General features: G+C 37.6%; 1 protein-coding gene and 1 non-coding gene across 2 annotated transcripts in view; both read left to right on the top strand.

Annotated features, from left to right (window-relative positions):
• Positions 1 to 22,975, top strand: part of LOC127624023 (coiled-coil domain-containing protein 85C-B) — a 61,776-nt gene extending 38,801 nt beyond the window's left edge. The window contains exons 2-6 of the mRNA XM_052098628.1: positions 1,301 to 1,380; positions 11,614 to 11,715; positions 14,567 to 14,659; positions 17,407 to 17,505; positions 19,019 to 22,975. Of these exons, the coding sequence (XP_051954588.1) occupies positions 1,301 to 1,380; positions 11,614 to 11,715; positions 14,567 to 14,659; positions 17,407 to 17,505; positions 19,019 to 19,108 (464 nt within the window). The 3' untranslated portion in view covers positions 19,109 to 22,975. The remainder of the gene's footprint in view (positions 1 to 1,300; positions 1,381 to 11,613; positions 11,716 to 14,566; positions 14,660 to 17,406; positions 17,506 to 19,018) is intronic.
• A 2,851-nt stretch (positions 22,976 to 25,826) lies between these two features.
• On the top strand, positions 25,827 to 25,898 carry trnah-gug (transfer RNA histidin (anticodon GUG)). Its single transcript has one exon. It is a non-coding gene; the product is annotated as a tRNA-His (tRNA).
• Positions 25,899 to 27,766: the final 1,868 nt, after the last annotated feature.

Raw genomic sequence — 27,766 nt, 5'->3', positions numbered from 1 at the left:
GTTGTCGTAACAAGCCCCAACTTTGCAACTGCAAATCTCTTTCTCCAACCCGGTACCAAACCGCAAACCTTGTCCTCGGGCAGTGAGCTCAAGCTTGGCAACACCGCAACTACGGCACCCTTGCCATTGGCTCAATACATGTGCCACAACTACGGTGTCTTGCGGGCCGTGTGACTAAACCTCCCACTACACTGCAAACAGCTCAAATACGCTGCCTATATGCCACAACTGCAACACATCTTCCAGGCTATGCGTCCACTAATCCATGGCTCCGTAACCCTTATTATGCTACTCATTCCAAAGAACCATTACCCACCCAATGTTTGACAACAATCAAGCTGTTTTAGGTCTTACCTAAACAGTTCACCATAAGCCTGAATTTGCATCTATCAATTTCTTTCGAGCATAGCCTACTATGCGCCCTCTGGCCAGTCCGGGAGCCCTCTCATCTCAAATCGCTGTAAGGGCCCACATAAGCACATCAAGGTCTCTCCCTTTCAAATCGCAGTGGGGGTTCTCCCATTCAAATGCAGTGTGAGCTAACTCGTGTTTATTTTTATTGTGCTTCAATGTGCTGTGGGACTCCCCCGGTCGAATGCAGTGAGGGCCCCCATTCGATCGCAGGTTGGGCTTGCTCACTTGAGTGGCAGCCGATCCCCTCTCCTATTGGGTTTGCCCGTTCCCTGCATGGGCCCATCCTGTCAAACCAATTGCATCTGGAGGGGGGCTGAAGGGTGGGTCCCAGTTGCTTAGATTTACACCTCCACCCAGGGCGATCCTGCATGACTTAAATATGTTTACACTATCCTCAATGCAGGATTACATTAACTTGTGAACTACTGAAATGGAGTTTCATTCACAAAGTTTGGGAGGAGCATGTTTAATCTGACCAAACACACTGCCAGAGTAAGCATATATAAACAGCTGTTTACCTCTATGTGGCATTGATCCTTCTGACATCCCCCCATATCCCCATCTCAACCAATCTGTTTCTTCAATAACTAATCTAAGCCTGTGGGGGTATTCAAGCTCGGGTCAAGTCTCGAGTCTCGAGCACCTCGCCCAGGGACAGTGAGCCAGAAATGTTTACACTATCCTCAATGCAGGATTACATTAGCTTGCGAACTACTGAATTAAAAACAAAAATAGATACTTTATTATTATAAAGGGTAAAGTCAAGCTGAATTTTCACTATGTGATAATGTTCCAGTTCAATTAATATCAAATTAAACTAAATCTACTTACTACTGTAGTTGTATTCTCTTCTGAGTTTCATTTGCTGTTTCTCTTTCTGTTCCAGATGCATCCTCAAACTACATTCGTCAGTTGGAAACCAAGGTCCGCATTCTAGAAGACAATAACAACAAACTTCTATCACAAGTAAGAATTGAGTTGCTTTCATTATATAGCGTTATTCTTTATATAAAGTGTTCCGGACCTAGATTTCCCTGCTGAAAAAAACCCCTCTAAAACCAGCCTAAGGCGATTAGCTGGTTTTCCAGTTCGGCCAATTTGCTCATACTGATCTGTTATGGTGGATTTAGAGGAGTTTTGGACCTTTGTCAGCTAGTGAGGCTGGTCTTTGGTTTTGATGGTTTGAGAGTGGTTTTACACACTTATCAGCTGGTCAAGCTGGGAAACCAGCTGAAAACCAGCTTGGACTGGGAGACCAGCTAAACACCAGCTTGGCCAAACTAGGAGACCAGCTATACCAGATGAACACCAGGTTGGCCGGACTAGGAGACCAGCTAAACACCAGCTTGGCAAGACTGGGAGACCAGCTAGACCAGCTAAACACCAGCCTGGCCAGACAAGGAGACCAGCTAGACCAGCTGAACACCAACTAGACCATACTGGGAGACCAGATAGACCTGTTTAAACCAGCTAAGACCAGCAAACTACCTTAATTTATGGTGGGTTGAGCTGTGATAAATCTTTTCACTTCATCCCCTCTGGCAGAAAGACAGAGCATCTTACCATCACACGGTGGTTGTGTAGGTGTCCCTCAACATCTGTTGCCTCAATTTAACCTCTCCTTAAGGAGAGCATTTCAAGGTCTCCTGTTTATCCAGAGGGCATCAAAAGCAACATGCCTATCACCAATTGTCAAGTTAGGTGAATGAATGAATGAATAAATGTTACCCTTATATAGAGCTTTTGTGACACTACACTTAAAGCACTTTACATAGCGACCAGGGGGTTCTTCTAAACCACCACCAGTGTGCAGCATTCACCTGGATGATGCAAAGGCAGCCTTAGTGCGCCAGTATGCTAACCACATACCAGCTATTGTTGCAGAGGAGATAGTAGAGTGATAGAGATGGGGATTATTAGGATGCCATGATTGATATGGGCCATGGGGGGGATCTGGCCAGGACACCGGGGTAAACCCCCTACTCTTTTACGAGAAGTGCCCTGTGATTTTTAATGACCACAGATTGTCAGGACCTCGGTTTAATGTCTCATCCAAAGGATGCTTTTTACAGTGAAGTGTCCTCGTCACTATACTGGCTTGTTAGTACTCATAGTGAGCACCCCCTGTTGGCCTCCTTATACCTCTTCCAGCAGCAACCTTAGTTTTCCCCAGGAGGTCCACCATCCAGGTACTGACCAGGCTCAACCCTAGTTAGCTTCAGTGGGAAACCAGTCTAGAGCTACAGAATGATGTGGCTGCTGACCAACATTGACCCTAGACAACAAGTCAAGCCCATCCAGCGAAAAAGCCATACAGCCAACATAGTGGCATGACAACTCATAATAATTTGCATACGATAGCGAAATTGTAAGATACCATATGACTTGGCTATGAATTTTATTCCCATATAGAACAAGCAATCAACAAAAATAATTTCAAATTGATACAATACAGACATGACATTTATCTAGCATGCTATCCAACACTTTAATTTTATGAAAAGTGTATAAACAAATTTGGTTACTCATTCCATATTTATGCAATACAAATAACTGATTTAAATAACCTGTACTATAGGAATGTCATAATATATTGATATAATGATTACTGTTTCTGGGGCATCGATAGAGTTACATTAGCCGACATATAAAATAGAATCCCCAATTTGTGTTCTTTCCAATTCAGAGTGTTGGCTTACTATTTAATGTAGTCTATAGTAATAGACCACAAGGGATTGATATAACATTTAATGCACTTAATAATAAGTTAGCTTCACATCTGTCACACCTACTTTTGTTCAGCTGGTGTTTCACATAGTATTTTGTTGTGGATAATGTTATGGCTGATAAACAAATGGAAGTGTTTTGTGGAAAGGGCAAAAGGAGCTAAGTCTGGAGTCATTTCGGACTTACACTGTGTACACAATGTTATCAGGCGTGTAATTGTGTGATTGTGATAATCGTTTCCCTTGATTCTAATTCACAGATTCTAATTCTGATTCTAGTCTCCACAGTTTTCAATCAAATTACTGGGTAATTTAACAATTTATTTTACAAAAAATGTCAGATAAATATGCCTTATAATGTCACTCTTCATTCCAGCCCACTTAAGACTATTATCAATTCCGTTTATGAGAATGTTTTTTGCCAAAAACGTGCTGTTCATGTCGATCTCCCATTAATTCCCGTGGAAAGTTCTGCAGAGCTTGTCAGAGTGAGCGACTGTAACAAAGGGGGGCGGAGCTTAGCCAAGGGTCAATTCCAGACACAGTACTGGCAGCTATTCTTTCATACCGGCGGCTTTAATAAAGTGCAGGTACTGTGTCTTGCTCCCGCGATACAAAAAGGGGTGGGTGATATGCAGTTATTCAAATCTAGCACACCCATCTCATTCATCGGTAAGCCATTTATTCTGTAAGTATATTGTAAATATAACATGTACATAACTTGTACAAATATAACAGGTTTGATATAAGGGGGTTGATTTACAATGTTGCTAAATATACATACATAAATATAAATTTTCAAAATATCTTGTGTGAATGTTATCAATGCGTTAGAGAGGGGGGTATGCAAAAGGATGTTTAATGTTTGGAGGTGTACGCCACTGTAAGAAGTTTAGGAACCACTGACTTAAATGAAGGGCTGTAAACCTGTGTGTGCAATAAAATATTACCAAAAAAAAGCATTATTGCATTTTATCATGGTACACTAATGCTCTTTGGAAAACAGCTGAGCCACTGTCACACTACTGAAAAAAATTAGTAGTGTCACACATTTAGATTCCCAACACTGCTAAATACTATCAACTGAGAATGGTACAGTAACACTGGACAGTTGAAAGGCTGACTACAGAACAGTTTTAAGAAACTTTTCATTTTTATTTATTTAATTTATCACACCTCTCTCAGGAACAAAGCCTATGTTTTGGCATACCCACATGCTTGAATGAGTCTTACGATCATCACAATAATTCTCTCTTTAAATCATACATTTTCATCACTACCCACACCACTCCCCCACAGTGTACGGATATGTTGGTGCACCAGCCAAGAATATGGTTAAATTGTTGCGTCTTTTCCAAGGCAAAGCTATATCTTTCTTTAAGCTTGTGGAACATGGTGCTTTGAATGTCTGACAGCATTTTATCCCCAGGATGGAAAGCACTTTGTTAGGCTGTGATTAAAATGTAAGAAATTTACTTCATCCCCCTGGCCAAATGAGAGAAACGGTTTGCTTCTCATTGCAGCAGTCTTCTGAGAACGAGTGATTTCACTTGAAGCATGATTAATTCAGAAGAGAGCTCAATTCTGCAGAGAACTCTGTGAGCGAACATGAACTAAACTGAACTCTTGATTTCCCTGAATACATACACTGAGCTTTTCCTAAAAGCCATTTCATTTTTCCCCCATGAATTCCAATGTTATGAGTGGAATTTTGAGGCATTTTTATACGCTAGTGTACCCTAAAAGTTGACCAAACTAACATTTAGCATTTATAAAATGTATCCAGTTTACCCGAAAATGAAAATTCTATAGTTACTCACCCTCGTGCCATCCCATGTGTAATACATTCTTTCTTCTGCAGAATACAAATAAAGATTTTAGAAGAATATCTTAGCTCTGTAGGTCCAATGGAAGTGAATGGTGACCAGGCCTCTGAAGCACCAAAAAGGAGATGCATTTAGCATAAAGGTAATCTATAAGACTTTAGTGGTTTAATCAATGTCTTCTGAAGTGAACCAGCGGGTTTTGGGTGAGAACAGACCAAAATATAACTCCCTTTTCACTGTCATTATTTCAAGCTCGATAACACTTCCTAGTGCTTGACGCATGCACTAGTGTAATTGAGCTTGAAATCATGATTGCCAAAGAGACTCTTAAGATGTATAGTGGAAAAGGAAATGCATTTTTGTGTGTTCTCTCCCAAAATCAATTGGATCACTCCAGAAGTCATTGAATTAACCATGAATTACCTTTATGCTGACTTGATCTGTTTTTTGGACCTTCAAAAGTCCGGCCACCATTCACTTGCATTGTATGGACCTACAGAGCTGAGATGTCCTTCTAAAAATCTTAATTTGTGTTCAGCAGAAAAAAGAAAGTCATACACATTTTAGATGGCATGATGGAAAGTAAATGATGAGAGACATTTTGAAACCGTGATTAATAAGGAAAGTTAAAAATGACACTTGCTATCGCTATAGAATGATAATGTCCCTCACATTAATTCCAAAAACGTCAGTTGGGTTCCGGAAGTAAAATATCTATAAAAAATGTTAAGACATAATTTTTTTTTCTATAAATCCTTTATAGAGAGACCTGCTGTTCCATGAGCGCTGAAGTTTTATAATGCTATATGCTTTTGTTGAAGTCCACATTATTTCAACTTTCAAAATTTCTTTTGAAAGCATTTTGCTTTGAAAGCAACTTCTTTTTCAACATTCAATCACCAGATAACAAAGCGTCCTAAACAATCGCTGCTGCAACCGCCCACTCGCATGAAGCACTGTGAATGATGCAATCAAGTCATCTCTCTACCCAGTCAAATTACAGTTATATTTGCAAATATCTGAATATTTAGCAATAAAATTGAAATGTATTGTTTCTATACTTAAAGGGTAACTAAACACCTGCTCAGAGTCTGACTCCACCCACTAGAAATATTTGAAAATGCTGGAAAAGTGGGCAGACCCCGGTGGGGATAGAGGGAACGAACCGAGTGCGGGGCTGAGCGGGGGTTGGGGGGGGGGCACGTAGTGACGGATTAATTGACAGCTGCTGTCAGACTCTGTGTTATTATTATTCCTCACACGGTCGCAAGACGACATGTACATGAATCTGGCGTGGTGAGCTGGAACCTGCTTACGTCAGCTGTCACCGCTTACGTCACGAAGTACCGCAACAGCCAATAGGAAAATTCAACTGCAGTAGCCACCGTTCAACCTGAAGAGGGCAGCACTCAGACGTTTTTACACCATATATTGTAGAATTAAAACACTTTATACACAAATGTCAAAAATATTACTTGAATCAATGACCAGTACTAATAAAGCCCCATGCTTACAGATCATTAACTAAAAAAAGTTGGTTTAGGGTTTAGTTACCCTTTAAACTACTGTATATGAATAAACCTGAACTAATGTACAATTTTACTTTTGTCTTTTTTTGGGCTTCAAATTGAAGTTAGTAAGGTTGTGTTTCAAAAAAAAGGTTGAGCCCTTAAATATGTTCTGCCCAACTTCCTGTTTTAACAGAAAATACAGCAACACAGGAAAGAAAACATATCAATCAATTTCACTGGGCCAAGAGTACATTGGCAAAATAATAATAATAATAAATACGACTGTGTAACCAAGCTAAGATAAACTGCAGCTTCAGAGGTTTTTGTCCTAGTGTCTGTTTGAATATGGTTTTATCAGATGACACAGTTAATGCTAAATGTTCTACATAACCACAGATAACAGTCCAGTCTACTGTGGCCTCAGTTGGCAAACTCAGCTGGACATAGGTAAATTGTTTTGTAGTTAATTCATAAAGCAAAACTATTTGAATAACCCAGCTGAATGAAAAAAAACTTAAGCTAGCTTTGTGGTTAGCATGATCTCATTGGCCAGGTTTCAGATATACCATCTTAAACTACAGCTAAGATTAGCAAACCACCTTTAGGGTTTTTTAAAAAAAAATGTATCAACATAAACTGATGATTATGACTACCCTTCTGATGGCACTGTGTGAAAAATTCCTTGCACAGGTTTAATTGATGTTTTGAAACGTATCTTGTTCTTTTCTAGCCCTGTAGCCGATATAGCTTATCAAAGATACCAATGAAGGTAATTCTCCAAAACTGTTGCTCAGTGGTAGTTTAGCTCTCCTTCTGTCTTTCTTTTTGTTGGTCTCTTGTCGCTACATTCACACTCGTTATTTGTTTTATTTAAAAAAGTTGCAGTCTAAAATGGCTTGCTAGGCTAAGTGCTCGTGCTAACACTGGACTGCGCTCTGAGGTTTCTAATGCATGAGCTCAAACTCTTGTCCCACCATGTTGAGACAACTTCATAATTTATTCAAGCAACACAGGTAGTGCAGCATCAATGTTTCATGCCTGACAAGCTTATGGATGTAAAAATGAATGTGAATATCTTTGCATTTTTCATAAACGTCCTCTTATCTATCTTGGGCATCGTTCCATTTCTTTCGAAGAAAACGCACCACTCTGTGCCAGTTGAATAGAGATAAATAATTTTAAATGTTATAAAGTGTGTCTGTAAGGGATTAAGTATCCTGAAGGGGTTTATTATGCGATAATGACCGGCATACTGTACATTTTCTCGCTTATTACAATGCTATTACACGTCGTCATTAAATAATTTTTTGCAAGTTATATAGTTTAGCAGTCATTGAACACAAATATTTGATTGACCAATAAAAATGAAGTATTCTTGCGAGTCGTATAGAAGAAATAGTCCAAAGTTTATATGTTTAGCTAGGGATAATTGGCTAACTGTATCAGTAACAGGCCTTTTTAGACAGTTGCTTAACTAATTTCTTGTTCCAATGTTGTTAGAGGAACAAAAGAGTCAAACAGGTTACATTCTAACAACGCAGGTATTTAGAGGGTGAGCCTCTGATTCTGTATTGCTAAGATAACAAGAGAAATAACGTCAGTCAGATGGAATTCTGACACTCCCTCTGTGCGTTGGGTTGATCTTAAATATAACCTAATGAAAAGTGAAAAGATGAGTTTATACTGTAAATAAATTCATGACAATGGTAAAAAATTGAATTCACTGTTCATATTTATAGATAAAATTAATATATATATACACTCAGTGACATCTTTATTAGGTACACCTGTACACCTACTTATTATATAATGTGATTATCTTCTCAGCCAATCGTGTGGCAGTGCAATGCATAAAATCATTTAGAATCATGAGCTTCAATTCATGTTCACATCAACCATTAGAATGGGGAAAATGTGATCTCAGTGATTTCAACCATGTTTCTGTATTTGTGTAACTGCTGATCTTCTGGGATTTTCACACAAAGTCTCTAGAGTTTACTCAGAATTGTGCGAAAAACAAAAAACATCCAGTGAGCGGCAGTTCTGCAGACGGAACGCCTTGTTGATGAGAGGTCAACGGACTAGCAGTAGTGGGCAGAATAGCACCTCAGAAATGAATGATAATTTTCATTTCATGATGATGCTATTTTGATGAAAAAAGACTGTATTCAATTTGGAAAAATGTAAAGCAGAAGGATTTTCACAAGTGGATTCAAAAGAGGAATTGTGTGGCTTGTCTATTCCATCAAAGTATCCTAAATACCATAGATGGTTAGTGGGTGATACAGTATTGTTAAGGTTGCAGGCGGGATATGAAGTTCAGATGTTCCTTGCAGCCACCCTAAACACATCCTCTCTTCTATGAGACAATGACAGTTATTTATAGGTCCTCTACCAGTGATCACGTGCTGTGCCCATTCAGAGAACATGAGAGCACGACGTCGAAAATGACTTGGGACTTCTTGGTTATTAGGGATGAGTCCAGCTACAGCCTGTGAGTGCCTCTATTTTAGAAACAGAAAGAGATATGAGGTTACATTCTTTTGTCAAGTATACGTAGAGGAATGTATGTCGAGGGTACTAACACATGGGTACAAATGCAAATCAGATCTTCAGTGACTTGGGGCAAATTACCTAGAAGTTGTACCACTTTAGCATGCTTTCTATAACTAACCACATGCCATCTACAGTCCCTGACAAAAGTCTTGTCGCTTATCTATTTTGTAGAAACACCTGCTATTAACCTGACTTTTAATTAATCAATTGGTGTTAGAAATAGCTCATATGAAAAGCTAAAACCCTCCCAAATGATGATTAATGCACTGAAATAAATTAGTTTCACTGAAAAAAGATTTATCATTTAAACAAGAGAGAAAGGTCAAATTTTGGCAAGACAAAAGTTTTGTCGCCTATACAGAAATTGAACAAATTTACTGCAAATACAAAAATATGTCAGCATATTAAGTAGTGGTGCTGTGAGATCCAAATTTAATATCTTGTATGACTTCCATGAGCTTGAAGGACTGCATCCATGCGGTTTGGCAAGGATTCATACAATTTATTGATGAAATCATCAGGAATAGCAAAGAAAGCAGTCTTGCATGCCTCCCAGAGTTCATCAATATTCTTTGGTTTCGTCTTCCATGCTTCCTCTTTCATCCTACCCCACATATGCTCAATGATGTTCATGTCTGGTGACTGGGCTGGCCAATCCTGGAGCATCTTGTTCTTCTTTGCTTTGAGGAACTTTGATGTGGAGATGGAAGTATGCGATGGAGCACCATCCTGCTGCAGAATTTGGCCTCTTTTATGGTTGGGAATATAAGAGGTAGCTAAGATTTCTTGGTATTTTAGACTATTGATGTTGCCTTCCACCCTGCAGATCTCTCGCACACCCCCATACTGGATGTAACCCCAGACCATGATTTTTCCGCCACCAAACTTCACTGTTTTCTGGGTGAATCTCGGATCCATGCGGGCTCCAGTAGGTCTCCTGCAATATTTGCGGCGACTGTGGTGTAATTCAACAGAAGATTAATCTGAAAAATCCACCTTCTTCCACTTTTCCAGCGTCCATCCTTTTAGCAGGCTGTGGGCCTTGGCAAATGCCACACGGTTTTTCAATTGTCTTTTGTTTAGTGCTGGCTTCTGGGCACTGATTCGACCATGGAGGCCATTTCGAGACAGAATCCGACAAACTGTTCTGGTTAACACAGGGACTTCAGGTGACCAGGTCTCGTGGAGCTCTGCTGCAGTGGAAAATGGGCTGGCCTTGGATTTTCGAGCCAACAAACGGTCCTCTTCAGCAGTTGTCTTGTGGGGTCTGCCTGACCTGGGCTTGTCAAAAATGTCTCCAGTGTCTTCAGATGTTTTTTTTATCCTCTGTACTTGACGCTGAGACACATTGAAGGTGTCTGCCACATCAGCAGTGGATCTGGTCTTCAGCCTCTTGATAATGAAAACTTTAGTCTCAGGGTGAATCTTAGGCATGTTTGCAGAGGTCTAGTTGCAGTTGATGTGAAGGTCTAGTGTACTGGGGTTGTTTTTATACACACCTGAGACCTAATTGATCCATTATTAGTCACAGGTGAAGCTCATATGACAAGGCAACAACACTTATGTCTTTGCAAAAATTGACTCAATGGGCTTTACCAAGCTGTGACTTTTAGAATACTTTTTAACAGCGCAAGTGAATGGATACAAACATTTCAAAGCACCAAAAGCACCCAAAGGCATCGTAAAAGTATTCTATACAACTCCAGCGGTTAGATCCATGTCTTCAGAAGCAATATTATAAGTGTGGGTGAGAAACAAATAAATATTTAAGTCATTTTTATACTATTAATATCCACTTTCACATTCTTCTTTTATTTTTGCCGATTCACATTCTTCGTGCATATTGCCTCTTACTGGGCAGGGAGGAAAAAGGACTTAAATTATATCGCTTCAGAAGACATGGATTTAACCACTGAAGTCATATGGATTACTTTTATGCTGCCTTTATGTGCATTTTGGAGCTTCAAAATTTTGGTTAGCCATTCACTTGCATTGTATGGACCTTCACATCTTGGATGGCATGGTGGTGAGTAATTGATAAGATAATTTTTATTTTTGGTTGAATTATCCCTTGAAGGCTCTAAACGGTTCATTCCTATAGATATGGTGCTTTCAGTTTGGCTCCATGTGTAAATTGTTAAATTGTACCCAATTTCAGTGGTCAAAAACTTTAATATATTCACTTAAAATTAATAATGTCAAAACATCCATTTTCCAAAAGTACAAAATAACTATTAGTGATCAGTTCATATCGATCAATGGCATTTAATAGTTTTGCTAATTTATGAATTATTTATTTTCATCAGTAAAAGTATTAACAACATCTAACATTTTAGCCAGGGAAATTTCTGAAATGAACCCATTAGTGAATCAGGTGCTAAACAATGCATACAGCAATGCAAATAAACAATCACTATTCATTCTTAGTAAAGTAACTGCTTTGTGTCATCTTTCTTTTCCTACTTACCTGCCACTTTCAGTTTCTTGACAACTGTGAAGTATGTTTGGTGTAAAAGAAGTTTGATTTACACCTAGAGTTCTAATGCCTCTCTTTCCCTCTCCATGTCATTGATTTGACAGTGTAATCCTGGAGACCTGCAAGCCCTCCGGAAGGGCATGACCCTCTACCACTCAGAGTCACAGCTGTCCTCTCTTCCCCAGCGCCAGGAAGCCCTGCTTAATGTGAGTGATCCTCTCTGAGACCATAAGACAATAAACCCAGATCAAACCACAGAACATGTGAAAACACAAGGAGATTGTTTAAATGAAAGCTTAGCTTCAAGAGTTTGTTTCAAATGTTGAATAAAAGCTCCCTATATCTCATTTTAGGCATTTTAGAGCTGTATAATCTAACATGGGAACAAGACAATTATGCGTCCGCGAAGAGAGTTTGTTGTTTTAAGATACCTTATGCATTACTAATATTTACTTTTGTTTTTTTTTTTTGGTAGTTGTTGATTGGATTTGATTGATAACTGCCATAATTGTTCAGCGTCAACTTGACTCAACTTAAAATATGTAAAGTGTCATTTAGGTATTTGACATAAATGGAGGACACACTGTGGAACTTAAAAAATGCCTCTGAATGTCAATTCCAGGGATATAATTTTGCCCTTTATTTAAAAAAGTTATCTTTGGACACAGTTTGGCACAGTTCAACAATGTGAAAAAAGGGATTCTTCATACGTTTGAGCTTTGATCTGTTTTACATTGCCATGAGCTTTTCCTTTACGAGACTGGAAGCTCTTTTCATTTCTTTGAAACTTTTTTCCTTTCATGTTTTACTGGAAAATTAGCAAAATTATACGCTAAAGAAATCGGAGGAAAAAATTAAAAAGCAAATGAGTCTTTGATGAGCGTGTAGCCTTCAGGCAATGCAGAGGAAGAAAGTCTCTCCACCATGTGTGTTTTATGCTGTATGCCTGCTTAAAAATATTGCCACTGTAACCTGAAAGCCTTTACAAATTCAATTCAGGGCTTGAATTGAATATTTTTCATTTGTTTTGACCCATCACCTCCTCTGAGAAAACATGTTGTGCTCCCATTTTATTACATTTGACCTTTAAAGTTTTATTGATTTTGGCGTCACTTCAAACTAGCGTGCGTTTTGAAAAAGAGCATCATCCTTCACCATCACACAGTATTGTACTTCAGCACAATTTTTTTCTGTTTTGTGCTGCTGAGGCACTAAATTCATTTTGGTTTAATCAGGTACGATGGCTAATTAAAGGCTGCTAATCTCATCTAATTTAGCATACAAACGGTTTAATAACGTTGCATTATGTAGTGACTGTGTTCACAAAAGTTATAAATGTAGACGCTAGCCGAGATCCACTCATCCCAATCAGAGGCTGAATTCCAATTCTTGTTCCGTCTGTCCTATAGTACATTCTCAACTACAGTGTTTTTCAACTGGTGGTTCGTGACCCAGCAATGGGTCAAAAACAGTGCAAAATACAAATAGTAAAATGCAACTAAGCATTTCATTTAGTATAGTTAGAATAGCTTAATACATATTTCAACTTTGAAAAGGAAGGAGAAAATGATTCCCATGTCTTTTGTTGTTATCAACCAGTCAAACTTTACCTTTTCCTCAAACAAACATGAACAGGTAAAAAAAAGTTATACGACCCAGACGACACTACATACAGGTTCACACCATACATTTGGTTTGTGCCGAATAGGGGTGCGGCAGTATGAGATTTTCATGATATGACAACATCACAAAAATACCACTATATCACAGTTTTAAGGTGCATTGCTAATATATATATATAGATATATAGATATTTAGTTTAATTGCATGCCATACTGTCATACATAATTTTTAAGTAAGTATTATTATTATTATATTTATCAAATTGAATTTAGCAAGAACAAAAACACTACAAATTTGTTATGATTACTGCTCAAGTTAACAGTTAAAATATGCATTTGATTCAGTAATTGGTGGCTTTTGGAATTTAGTTTTATTCTAAACAATACCTCCTGAAAAATAAATGATTATTTATTTGCAGGTTATTTATTGGTGTTTTTTCCCCAGTAGTGTCTATCTATCTATCTCTCTGCAACAGTATTATTTCCTGCATAAAACACTTCGTAATCCTAATTTAGCACTTTACAAATAAAGCATATACACAATAGTGCAATAAAGATTTTTAGAAGAATATTTAAGCTCTGTTGGTCCATATAATGCAAGTGAAAGGGTACCAACATTTTGAAGCTCCAAAAGCACGTAATGGCAGCATAAAAGTGATCCATGCGACTGTTTGTCCTCTACAGCTCTCATAACATCTTCAGCAAAGATAAATGTTTAATAGGAGATTTAGTTTTCATTATAAATGACCCTCATATCTCTGAGCTCTGCTCTGCTAATTTGAGACAGATAAGCTGATGAATCAAAACATTAAATAGCCTAATGTTTCACCAATGAGAACTGAACTATGATGCATGTATGTGTGGACAATTATGTGTGCTGGAAAATCTAGTAAAAAAAACAGCCTAATGTGGTAGCTGACTATATTGTGGAACATGGTAACTGGCTAGTTTGTAGGTGGTCCATAATGATCTACAAGTCCAGGCAGAACTTATCAGCTGGTTGCCCTATTGGCCAACCTCATAAACCAGCTTGGCCCAACTAGAAACCAGCTTCTTTCTTCCAAAAACCAGTAATCGCCTTCAAAGGATAGTTCATATGACTTTCTTTTAAAGAACACAAAAGGAGATGTTAGGCAGAATGTTAGTCTTAGTCATCATTCATTTTTATTGTATGGAAAAATATGGTGAATGAGGCTGACGTTCTGTCTAACATCTCCCTTTGTGTTCCATGGAAGAAAGAAAGTCATTCAGGTTTGAAGCAACAAAATGTATGTGGTATGACAAAAAATTCATTTTGGGTGAATTACTAACCCTTTAAGCGGTTTCAGATGGATTTTCTAGCAAGGTTTATGTTTTAAATTGTGTCCTGTAACTCATACAGTAAATACTTGCCATTGTGTAGAAAACTGATCTTCGCAAATGTTTTCTTCTTCAGGGGACAGGAAGGCTACAGACCAGCGAGTCTTCCCCCTCCACAGGATTTCTCTCATCTGTACAGAAACCTGAGGCTGTGGTCCATGCCATGAAGGTACATGCATCCTGTCCTCTGTGACACTCGCACATGTGCACACATTAACTTATAAGCTCTACTGGCAACAACATACAACACATTAGATGTATTGTCTACTTAGACAACATGAAGTTAAAAATGTCTCAATTTACTTTAATAAATTGCCCTGCTCTTTTTGATTCATGATTCATCAGTGCATGTTATTTTAAAGAGAAAAAAAATATTTCTTTCACCACCTCTGAAAAGACTTATGCTGATGTGCTAAGTGCTAAGTAATGTGGGTGGGTAAAATATATGTACGGTTAGGTGCACATTAAACGATTTTAATGCAAAATGTGGAGGTGAAGAACCACCAGATGGCACATTCTAAAATGTTAACGCACACCTCGCTGTGATTATCCAGTTTACACTATGGTAACATGCCAGCATTGATTCATTTTGACAGGAAGAATAAAAATCACGGTTAACTTTACCTACAGGTTGTTAGATCTAAAGATCTGCTTATTCGAAATCAGGCTCAGATTAAATCAGATTAAATAATGCAATAATATAACATTTATTTGAATGAATTGAATACAAATCTGTACGAATAATTGGAAAAATGCAAGTGAGTTTTTTGGAGAGCAAACACTGTAAAAACTGTGAACATGTAATATTCCTATTCTTTGCCATTTTCACATTAATGAGGAACAAATGCCGTTGCTGACGTGACAGTTGTAAAAGTGGCACTTACTGTTCATGATGAAGGGGAAATCATCCAAAACACTTGGATGGGGCTAATCTTTTAGGGTTTAGAGGCAGAAATGTGAAGCTTATTATTTTATAAAAGCACACATTAATTCTTCTGTTAAAACTCTTTTTGTTGACATTACAGCGTCATGGCAACCAAGTTGTAAAATGGGCTATAACTTTACACAGTGATCAAACTAAAATCATGTTAACACACAAATTGTTTACATTTGGGGCTATATTTTGAGTATTTTAACGTTCAAAAATTGGCCCCATTAACCATTGTAAGTGCCTCAATGTCATCCAGATTTTTGCTTTTTTAAAGAAAAGGAGGGGCAAGCCAAAATATTTTGTTTGTTTATTAATATTATTCCACAAATGCTGTCGATTGAGCTTAATTTATATTAAACCCAGAATATTCCATAACTACTTCAAAGAGTTCTCATAAAAAAATCCTCCATGTGCAGCAATGACAGGTCCTTGGCATTCTAGCTGTTAGTTTGTCCAGATACTCAGGTGACATTTCACCACACGCTTCCTGTAGCACTTGCCATAGATGTGGCTGTCTTGTTGGGCACATCTCATGCACCTTACACTCTAGCTGATCCCACAAATCCTCAATGGGTTTAAGGCTGCACGATTGATTGAATCTGGAGATGTGGCCTTGCATGATTACTAAACCACAAAAGGCTGCGTTTTATAAAACAGTCTCAATTCACAGCTTCAGTCAGCAACGTGTGATTGTGGTGCAGCAATATTAGATGGTGTTTATCATTTTACAATTAAAATGTTCTTGCCTCATCCTGATGCACAGTGAAAGAGGCATTGAATAGGTCCTGGTTACCTTCTCTCCACCTCCGTGCAAAACAGCTGAATGTCAAACCATTCCTTTTTTACAAGCGATTTGGGTGAAAATATGGGGCTTTATTTTAGAGTTTCTTGTAGCGCTTCACAGTTGACTTAAAGATGGCACTGGATGACTTGATGATGCTGTTTTGTGAAGTGACGGTTAATCCCATCTTTGAGGCATAAAACACTCGCAATGTCTCATTACTGAGGACAGCTGAGTAGGTGCTTTAGTATAGAATGGTGATTAAAACTGACTGGAAGTGCATGGGTTTTAGCGCATTCGTTCCAGCCAAACAGAATCGAGAAGTCAAAAAGTGGTGGTGGTGGTGTAGTGGTCTAAAGCACATAACTGGTAATCAGAAGGTCGCTGGTTCGATCCCCACAGCCACCACCATTGTGTCCTTGAGCAAGGCACTTAACTCCAGGTTGCTCCGGGGGGATTGTCCCTGTAATAAGTGCACTGTAAGTCGCTTTGGATAAAAGCGTCTGCCAAATGCATAAATGTAAATGTAAACAGACCATGGTATAATTATCAATAATATCATGATCTAACATGTTTCACCTTTTCTTAATCCAATAACATCTTGATTGATCAAATCCAGGCCTGTCCTTCATTAGTTCCACAAAAATAATTAATGCCATTTCATGTTTTAACATGCTTTAAGTACTTAAGTAAGGGATGATTTTAGGAAGAACATTCAAAATGATTTATGCTGAAAACATTGACATTATGTTTTATCCATATGTTATATCCTATTTTTAGCTAGAGCTGGGGCAGTGGTGGCTCAGTGGTTGAGGCTCAGGGTTACTGACCAAAAGGTTAGGGTTCAAGCCCCAACACCACCAAGATGCCACTGTTTGGCCCTTGAGCAAGGCACTTAACTCCAGGTTGCTCCAGGGGGATTGTCCCTGTAATAAGTGCACTTGTAAGTCGCTTTGAATAAAAGCATCTGCCAAATGCATAAAATGTGAAAAAGCAAGGTAGATAAACAGTTTAATTTGTAGTTTTGCATGTTAAAGCTGAACCTTAAGGGGGTGGGAACTTTATATTAACTCCACATGGTGGATTCATAATTAATGGAAAAAACTAATAATACAAAGATTGAAATGACCCCACATGGCATTTCATTTTTACTGTAAATGTATTACTGTAAATTTAACAATGCATTGTGTACCATGTAACACAGGTTCTGGAGGTCCATGATAATCTGGACAAGCGTCGTCCAGAGGAAAGTGAGGAAGACCTGAGTGAGAAAGAGAAAGCCATAGTGCGAGAGATGTGCAACGTGAGTGAAGTATTCTGCTCTTTTATCTTCATTATTGACTGTGATCATTCTCTCTGGCTCTCTTATAAAATAATAGATAAACTACCAGTCAAAAGTTGACAAACTTCATTAAATGTACTGTATGCTTCTTATGATCTTCAAAACCTTTTTATCTAAAGGCAGCTTATGTCTAAATGCTTGAAATGAGTTCTGCTGACAAATATAAATATGTGCCTTTTATACGATTTCTTTTTTTTTTAAATGGGGTTGGGGTTGGGGCAGATAGTGAAGGAAAGTGACCTGAACACATGGGAACTCCTTCACTACAGTTTAAAAAGCATCTCAGGATGTACCTCATGTTGGTTGAGAGAATCTTGCAGAGCTGTAATCTACACAGAGTGGCTTCTGTCAAGAAGTAAAATATAAGATAGTTTGATTTGTTTAAGATTTCTTGATTTGTGTTATTTTCATAGTTTGATGACTTTACTGGTGTTCTAAAATTCTACAATTCACATTCTAAATTGTGTAAATGAGTATTAGTAGAAAGAGTAGACATGTCCAAATTGTTTGATCCAAGTATGTTCAGTTTCTTTAGTTACTGATGAGCGAGTTGGTACATAGAGCTAAAATCTCATGGTAGAGTGAGTTGATAGTGTGATATGTTTGTTGGGCCCCTTTCTGGAATGTGGGAATCAAGTTTGGTGCACAATAACATCTCTGTCCTTCTCACCTGGAGCCTCTAGGGCTTTGTGAATATTGTTGATAGGCTTTGGATTTTTGGGGGGTTTAGATACTTTTTGAACATTTTGGGGTATTTCACCAAGAATGAACTGTGGCCACTGATTGTGTTGTGTATTTGTACATGCTGTCTCTGTTGTTTTAGCTCCCGATTCACAAAAGGAATTATACAAATAAGGTAACGTTGCAAACCTACGTACTAAATTAGTTCTGAACACCCCATCACTCCACCACTGTGATCCAGATACCAAAATCAGCTCTTTAAAATACCCGAAATGCGCTCAACTGCCCCGCACATCTGATATATGTCTGGTTATAGCACTCTTTCCTATGATTTGATCATGATTTGAACAATTCATGCTGCCATGATTACTAGAATATATATATACAAATATATAATGTAATTTATAATATCCGTTTACCACCTGCATTCCATGGGCGGTAATAGTGCAACGTTAATTGTATAGTACAAGTGTTTAGATGTCAGAAGTTAGCACTATGTGAGGAACAGGGGAAAAGGTAAGTGTTTAACTGATAATCTGCCATGATTTGTGTGAAAGGGAATAAAAACTTTTAGCGAAAGTAGAGTTTATTTCACCAGGAAACTGCCTAAATACGTACAATGAGCCAGGAAATATCCTTTTGCAAAAATCTAGGTACAGTATAGTCACTTGATTCTATGACACCAGATTGAGGTAAACTGAATTGCAGTAAGATGCATGTTTTTCCACTGCAAAACAGCATGCAAAAATAACAACTATGTAAAGAATTTGCCCCTTCGTGTGTGTGTGTTCAGGTGGTGTGGCGTAAGCTTGGAGACGCGGCCGGATCAAAGCCGTCCATCCGACAGCAGCTCTCTGGGAATCAGTTCAAAGCTCCTCTATAGCAGCTCCAACACACAAGGAGCATCCATCAAACTCCAGCAGGGAAAAACTCAGAAACATACACTCCTGTCCACTACAACCACCTTGCATGTTGAATTATCATCAGTAGCCAATGTCTTACAACCACCTTGCATGTTAAATTATCATCCGTAGCCAATGTCTTACAACTTGGGATAAATTCCAAAATCACCTTTCAGTAATATTCTGAGTTCAATACAAGTTAAACTTATTCGACAGCACTTGTGGCATGCTGTTGATTACCACAAGAATATATCTCGACTTGTACATCCTTTTCTTTGAAGAAAGCAAAAATTGTGGTTACAGTAAGACACGTGGCAGTGAATGGGTCCAATCCGTAAACAATAAAATAATCACTGTTTCAAAAGCAAACCCAGAAGTAAACAAGATGTGTGTTAACATGATTTTAATGTGATAAAATCGCTTACTAACCTATTCTACGTATATAAAGTCCAATTTTATAACATTGTTGCCATGGCAACGTAACTATAATCATAAAAACAATGATTTAACAACTTTACAGCTCAAATAATACACAAGTATTAAAAGAAGAATTAATGTAAGTGCTTTGATAAAAGCATAGCTTCAAATTGGCCACAGTCACTTCTATTGTAAGTGCCTTACTTTTGCTTTTTTTTTTTTTATAAAAGGGGGGACGATGCAGAATTATTTTTTGAGTTAACCAAAATTATGGCACAAATGCTGTTGATTGAGCTTAAACTTTCTTGAACCTGGAATATTCCTTTAATATTTAGAGCAATAATCAGCACTGCATTAATGTTGTTTGATCATTGAAGGGATAGTTCAGACAAAAATGTTTAATTAGTCTGTCATCATTTACTGAGAACTTGACAGAACGTTAGCTTCAGTCACCATGGACCCTTTTCATATTTCCGGGTTTTGGAAAGCAGAAGTAAATTATTGTAAACTTCTATAGCAATAAATGGGAGTAAATGGGAGACCACGGCAATTATATATTATGCTTACCCATTTGATCCAACATCAATGGAAATATGCCACTATTACGTTTCCACAACTTTCCAAATGAGGAATAAATAGAGAGCGATGGATTATGACAGACAGAAGATGCCAGATTTATGGTCACTTTCTCAGCAGCTGTTTTAGAAACCTCATTGTATCTGTTGTAACTTGTTTTCTAAAACTAATTCCAGGGTAATATAATACAAATTATAATGTTAGAAATTGACACACAATTATAAAAAAATGGCAAGTATAAAAAAGTTTTCTAGATTGATAAGACTTGTGTCTCTGCAGAACAAAACACCCATAGATTGAGAAACCCATTATTATACTTTATGCTGCTAAATATGGTGGAAATGCATCATCAGTCTGTGAAAAGGGTCCATTCTGTTTCATTGCTCCTTTTTTTCCTATCTAATGAAAGTGAATGGTGACTGAGGCTATCATTCTGCCTAAAATCTCCTTATGAAAGAAAGTCATACAGGTTTGGAACAACATGAGGGTGTGTAAGGGACAGTGTAAGGGAATAATCGTTTAAACTGTCCTTGAAATTATATTTTTTGTTCTTTTTCTTACGTTATGGATCTCATTTGATATGATAGGCAGCTAGTCAGACTCATATTCAATCGGCTTGCCTCATCTTTGTTACCAGTTTGCAAAACAGTGACGTAGAAAGTTTGTCCTGCCAACCTTCTAAATGTTTGGTCCAATAAACTTTAGTTTACTCCTTTCAGTATAAAGTGTGAGACGGCACATAAACGTTCAACTCACTCCAATGTGCACTTGTGCCCTTACCTCCTGTGCATCAGGAACATACATTACAGACTCTGAAACACATGTAAGATATGTACAAAAACATCAGATCACTTTATTGTTATTTTAACTTTTTAAGCTTTTTTTTGTTTGTTTTTTAACTTTTTTCTAGTGGATGTTTGTAACAAGTCAGCTCAATGATATCTAGGGTTTCTTAAGAATGCAACACTTTTTAGATGATACAAAAGTTCTTTGTCCTTGTTCTGGGATGAAGCAAATTAGCACACTGAACCAAAATCATTGATTTTTGTAAGTTTAAGATGTCAAATTTTAAATCAGTTTGCCGTGCATGCTTGACAATCACATCTCTCAGGTCTGGGGAATGACACGAGTACATCAAAACGTGCTAAAAATGATGGATTTGTCTTTTTCCAGCCTTTCTTTGTATATTATATCCTTAATTTTAATCAGTGTAAAACAGCTGATGACAACTGCTGAATTCATTTTAATGAACCTTTATTCATGACTGACATTTTGACAGAAAACTTTTTGGTAAACTAATTGTGAAGGATCAAGACTGTTAACTCAACCAGTTTTTTTTACTATACCAAGTTAATCAAGTCCTTAATTGGGGATACTTACAAATTAAATACTAAGTTTATGTTCAGAATGCAATACTAGCTTTCTGTTTACTGCATACTGTGTAATATACACTGAATACTGCTTATTTAAATAATGACATGCATGTTTAATTCAGCGAGTGGTGCACAGTTCGTCATCATCTTCGAAACAATTAGTTATTTTGCATTTTAAATCCAGTTTGGTGTGTAAAAAAAACAAAAGTCAACTTTTGCAAGTCAAATAATGATGTAATGAAAGCTTGCTGCAAATGGAAGGTCAAGTCAATCGCATTGCATTGAAAATAGAAATAGTAAGAGTAGTATGTCCTTCTGAACATAAAGTATATCGGTTAAAGGTAGAAGTATGGTGAGAGGAGTTTGACACGGCTCTTTAAACACAGATCAGTCCATTTTTTTTTCTCTTTAAGGGAGCGTACATTTGATTGGTTGGCGTAAGTTTGATTTGTCCCACCCAAATACACAAACATGAAATGTTGCTATTGTTCTTAATGAAAAGAGTTGCAAGCAAATCCAATAAAGTGCCCTTCCTCTCAGGAAACGGCCTGAACACAAAGCCATGATTTTTGGATGCTTTTATTGAGCATGTACTGCCTCTTTTGTGCATGGGGTTTTGTGTGGAACCTATGCGCCTGTACCCTGTGTTGTGTCATTTTCTGTAAAATCTTTGACGTTTAACTTGTCTTCAGTGTTAAAATCACGTATTGTAAGAGTGAGCATGAGTACAGAATCTGTTTAAAGGGATAGTTCACCCAAAAATGAAAATCCAGATGTGTACGAGTTTCTTTCTTCTGCAGAACACAAACAAAGCTGTTAAAAGGAATATCTCAGCTTTGTAGGTCCAAACAATGCTAGTGAATGGTGACCAGAACTTTTAAGGTCCAAAAAGCACAAAGGCAGCATCCATAAATATAATCCATAATCCATCCAGTAATCTATAAACCTTCTTTATTGGTTAAATCCATGTCTTCAGATGTTAGAGGTGTTGATGAGAAACTGATCAATATTTAAGGCCTTTATAAATCTCCACTTTCACTTTCTACTTGTATTTTTGGTAAATTGCATTCTTCATGCATATCGCCACCTACTAGGCAGGGAGGAGAATTCGTAGTAAAAAAAAAGGCCTTAAATATTTATCTGTTTTTCACACCCCACCTAACATACCACTTCCGAAGACATGGATTTAACCACTGAAGTCATATGGATTACTTTTATGATACCTTTATGTCCTTTTTGGATCTTCAAAGTTCTGGCCACCATTCACTTGCATTGTATGGACCTACAGAGCTGAACTTTCATCCAATAATCTTTGTTTGTGTTCAGAAAGAAAGTCATGCACATCTTGGATGACATGAGGGTGAATAAATAAACAATGAGAGAATTTTAATTTTTGGGAGAACAATCCCTTAAAACAGGAGAGATTGGGCTGATATTATGGCAAACATGTAAAGAAAGTTGTAAAAAGTGACCAATTTTGTCAATAAACAACCTACTGCTTTAGCAGTGTATTCCTGTCCTTGAAAATGCGTACATAATTTATTTTATCTGTTAAAACATAAAGGCATGACCTAAAACCTAGCTGTTAGCAAGTCAAAACTATGACAGAAGACGTGGTACTCTTTATTTGTGGTAACAAGTATATAGCCTATGCAACATGTTTTGAACTTGCTGTTCGATATCTAGATTAAACGGCAATGCAAAATCCAAATGTTTGAGAATTGTGCCCCCTAATGGTTCTGGCAGAGCGAAACTACGCACTGTTGCTTTAAGAATCCTCCACCACCTAATTAATTACACACACACAGAGAGAGAGAGAGAGAGATGATAAAATGGCTGGTCATCGGCAGAGTACAAAAAGGTGTGACTTGAGTGAGTCGTGAGCTGAGCTGAGCTGAGCTGAGCTGGGATATAAGAATAAAGTTTGTCTTTTTTGTATCAGTGTTAGGAAAAAGGAACACAATTTGAGGAGAGAAGAAAACAAAAAGGGACTGATTAAAAGGTGCCCATTTACCAAAGATGTTGGTCTGAGCCTAAACTAAAACCATATTTTGCTCTATAGGAAAACAAAAGTTGAGTAAAAAATTGTTTTTAATGTGTGTGGTTTATTTTTTTGATTGTTCAATTTACCATATACTAGAGTACAATACAGTTCACTCCTTTATTGGACATTCTACACAACATCCAGCAAATGTACTGAACATGGCAGATTTCCTATCCCTCCAATCCACTTGCATGAAGAGTGAAGCTTCAGAGGATGCTACATCTTTCTGGCCTCTTCGCATACCTACAGCCTTGGCCAAAAGTATCAGTGACAAATTTTGTTTTGCCAAGTTTGCTGCTTCAGTATTTGTAGATAATTTTTTCACATGTTTCTATTGTATACTGGAAAACAATGATATGCATTTCATAAGTTTTAAAGGCTTTTATTGGCAAAAACATTCAATATATGCAAAGAGTCAATATTTACAGTATTGACCCGTGTTCTTCATAACCTCTGCAATTCGCTATGGCATGCTGGGCCCAGTTTTTCAAAAGTAATCCAGTGGGATTTCGGATTGGATCAAATCTTGGAAATGGGTTTTTCGAGTAAACAAACAGAAAGAAAGACGATCTAGAAACCTCCCCCTGTTAAAATTTTTATTTAAAGTGACCCCGAGGCAAAGACGTCTTATTTTCCAATCGGCATCTGGTGAACAAATTTTAACATTGTGTGAGGTGGCTCTTAATGTTCTCGAAGGCACAATTCTGATAACAATCCAGCAACACCGCCGGTTAAAGAGGAGAAAGACTGAAATAAAATACATCGCCAATAAAAAACATTGATGTGTCTAGGAAAAAAAGACAATCAACCAGAACGGAGGACTTCTTCTACCACTCTTGCGCATAGCAGTACCCTTTATATCCAGTCTGATGACATCTAAACAAGGTTGAAGATGGAGTGTGTTGAGATGTTTTTTGTCCCTCAAAACCAATTAAATAAACTAAAGATGTCCAATGCAAAAGAATCTATTCAACAAACCGTGGAAGACGATCTGGATGTTAATATAAGAAATATTTTGTATAAAGTCAATTTGAACACTCATAAGAAGGCCAAGCTTTACTCTGCAGTTTTACAAAGATTTTTAACAGTGGTTAAACGGGGTGATCGGGACAGTAACTTTAACCTTAACACTTGCATTACCAGGACCTGATGCATCTCACAAAGTGAGAAATAAAATAAATGTATTAAAGATGGTGGGGGTAATGATGTTGTTGCTGAGGTATTGAAGAATGTACCATTGAGGTGCGTGAAAAATGCAAGATACAGTGAGGGAAAGAAGTATTTGATCCCCTGCTGATTTTGTACCTTTGCCCACTGACAAAGAAATGATCAGTCTATAATTTTAATGGTAGGTTAATTTGAACAGTGAGAGACAGAATAACAACAAAAACAAATTATAAATTTAATTGCATTTTAATGAGGGAAATAAGTATTCGACCCCCTCTCAATCAGAGATTTCTGGCACCCAGGTATCTTTTATACAGGTAACGAGCTGAGATTAGGAGCACACTCTTAAAGGGAGTCCTCCTAATCTCAGTTTGTTACCTGTATAAAAGACACCTGTTCACAGAAGTAATCAATCAATCAGATTCCAAACTCTCCACCATGGCCAAGACCAAAGAGCTGTCCAAGGATGTCAGGGACAAGATTGTAGATCTACACAAGGCTGGAATGGGCTACAAGACCATCGCCAAGCAGCTTGATGAGAAGGTGACAACAGTTGGTGCGATTATTGGAAGAAACACAAAAGAACTGTCAATCTCCCTTGGTCTGGGGTTCCATGCAAGATCTCACCACGTGGAGTTGCAATGATCATGAGAACGGTGAGGAATCAGCCCAGAACTACAAGGGAGGATCTTGTCAATGATCTCAAGGCAGCTCTGACCAGTCACCAAGAAAACAATTGGTAACACACTACGCCGTGAAGGACAGAAATCCTGCAGCGCCCGCAAGGTCCCCCTGCTCAAGAAAGCACATGTACAGGCCCGTCTGAAGTTTGCCAATGAACATCTGAAATGAAATTAACTGAAATGTTATCAAATGTATAACTGGAGGGGTGAAGGTGGAATGTTGTCACTCTGTGACCATACACGCACAACCAATATAGCTTGGGAAATTAGGAGAATGCAAAGAAGACGTTGTGAATTGGTAATTTAATGAAATTGCTGGCCAGAGACCTTGCAGTTACATTACGTTGACAATTAGTAAATCGTGAAATTACCAAAAAGGCGAATAAATCAATATTGAAATAGTTCCGCGACAACCCTTCCGCGCCAGCTCAAGTGGTACGCCGTGATCGTATAGTGGTTAGTACTCTGCGTTGTGGCCGCAGCAACCCCGGTTCGAATCCGGGTCACGGCAGATTTTTCGAGGAGGCGCAGGGCTATACAATTGCTCAACTTGCAGCTGAACTCACTCTTTAGTTGCTGGGTTTTTGTACAACCATTTGAATGCCAGTTTTACATTTGCACTCAAGAAAACCTGAATGGAAATGCACGGTAAGCGCATAAACTTAAATAAAATTAAATAATAATAATAATAAAAAAATACTTAAATGTTTATGTGCAAGGCAGAGGTGGATTTTGTAGTTTCACATAAATCAAAATGCGCGTTAAGGTGATAAAAAATAAATTCTGTTTAAAAAAAATAAAATAAAAATTATTAGTGCGCTGCGCATGTACAGTGTATGTGCGATAGCTTAATGTGAATGGCCTAACCAAAGGTCCAACCTTGGAATAAAGCTGGTCGTTAAACTGGTGGGTCACACCAAAGCAAAAAATACTATAGATTGTTGTAAAGCCTTGAAATAATATCCTTTTTAAGAATTTTTTTTAAAACAAAATTATTGTTATTTTGTATTTGGTTACTGTGTGATTTGTTACTAAATAAAGCGTTAAAAAAAACTGGTTGGTCCTCACAATCTGCCAGAACGGAGGCAGGCGGCATATGGGTGTAGTGCATTTGAGCCCTCATTAATTATACTCTTATATTCTGGGTCTGCTGCGTCTCCTCCTGGCAGCATTTCATAAAACGATGTGCTCGTGCTCCATTGTCATCTAAAAAACAACTCTCCCCGAAGCAAGTTGGTCGACCAGGCTGGCTCCTTCAAGATAATAGTAGTGAATGAAAATGCGAAACGATTAGAATTTTCTTCAGTCGAAAACATGTGGTCTTCTTTGTTGCACACGTATAGACAAAAAGAGCATACAACAATAACTTGTCGAATAGTCGTGGCCGAGTCGTTAACCTAGAAACATTTTAAAGTCTACACGCGCGCGCAGAGTTCAAATCCTGTCAAATATGAACGTCTTGCTTTGTTCAAATAAACGATTATTCTTGACTTTGGATGCAAGGAAAGGGAAAGCAGGAGCCTAGATGGGCGTTTGGTAGAGCATCACACATTTAATTAATTAAATTAACCACGTGAGATGCTCTTACAGGAACGATCAACTATGCATACCGAAGCATCGTTAGAACCAGATTTTATATCACAGTCTGCTGCATAATGTGTGAATCTTGATGCTATACTTTCAAACTGTGTGCATTTAAAAGTTTGTCCCAGTACAATGCCTTGCTCGCTATGCTTCCATTGTAAGTGCATTTCTGTCAACATGTTTTGTCCGTTTTCAAAAACGAAGGCACATGTTCAAAAAACACTTTGGTTGAAATCAGTTTTTGACAGGATATCAGCAATGCTGTTTGATAGTTGGGTCAATGACGAGACACTCGATTTTTTTGTCCAGATGTATTGCATTGTAAAATACATAAATAAAATTCACACAAAGCAATTAATTAATTAATTCACTTCATCTATTATTAACATGTTTTTAATTATGGAGTTCAAATTTGACATTTGCTTTTTTTCTGTGGATAAAATAAAGAATGTCATGTAGTGTCTGGAGACAGTTTCTTTTTGAAAGTAATGATTAAGCTCTGTACATTAACATGTATTTGAGATGCAATTAAAGTTTTTAACCTTATACTTAATATAAGTAACATAATATTTTTGTAGAAAAATACAATGAATTTATTTTTTAGAAAATGCAATATTACGTTATTAAAAAATGAGTAAAACAAATATGGACTCAAGAGTATATTTCTATGAACTTGATGTGTGTTTTAAACTACATTTTTCAAAGGTTCTTATTTTTATTACCCCAGACAACGTAATATGTCAATGACTGAGTTGTATTGAACCTGGAACATTCCTTTAAAACAGAACAAAAGAT

The sequence above is a fragment of the Xyrauchen texanus genome, chromosome 30 (genome assembly GCF_025860055.1).
Source record: "Xyrauchen texanus isolate HMW12.3.18 chromosome 30, RBS_HiC_50CHRs, whole genome shotgun sequence".
In the NCBI taxonomy this organism is placed as follows: Eukaryota; Metazoa; Chordata; class Actinopteri; order Cypriniformes; family Catostomidae; genus Xyrauchen; species Xyrauchen texanus.
The sequence above is the reverse complement of the archived record's forward strand: the minus strand, read 5'-3'. Positions and strand labels throughout refer to the sequence as shown.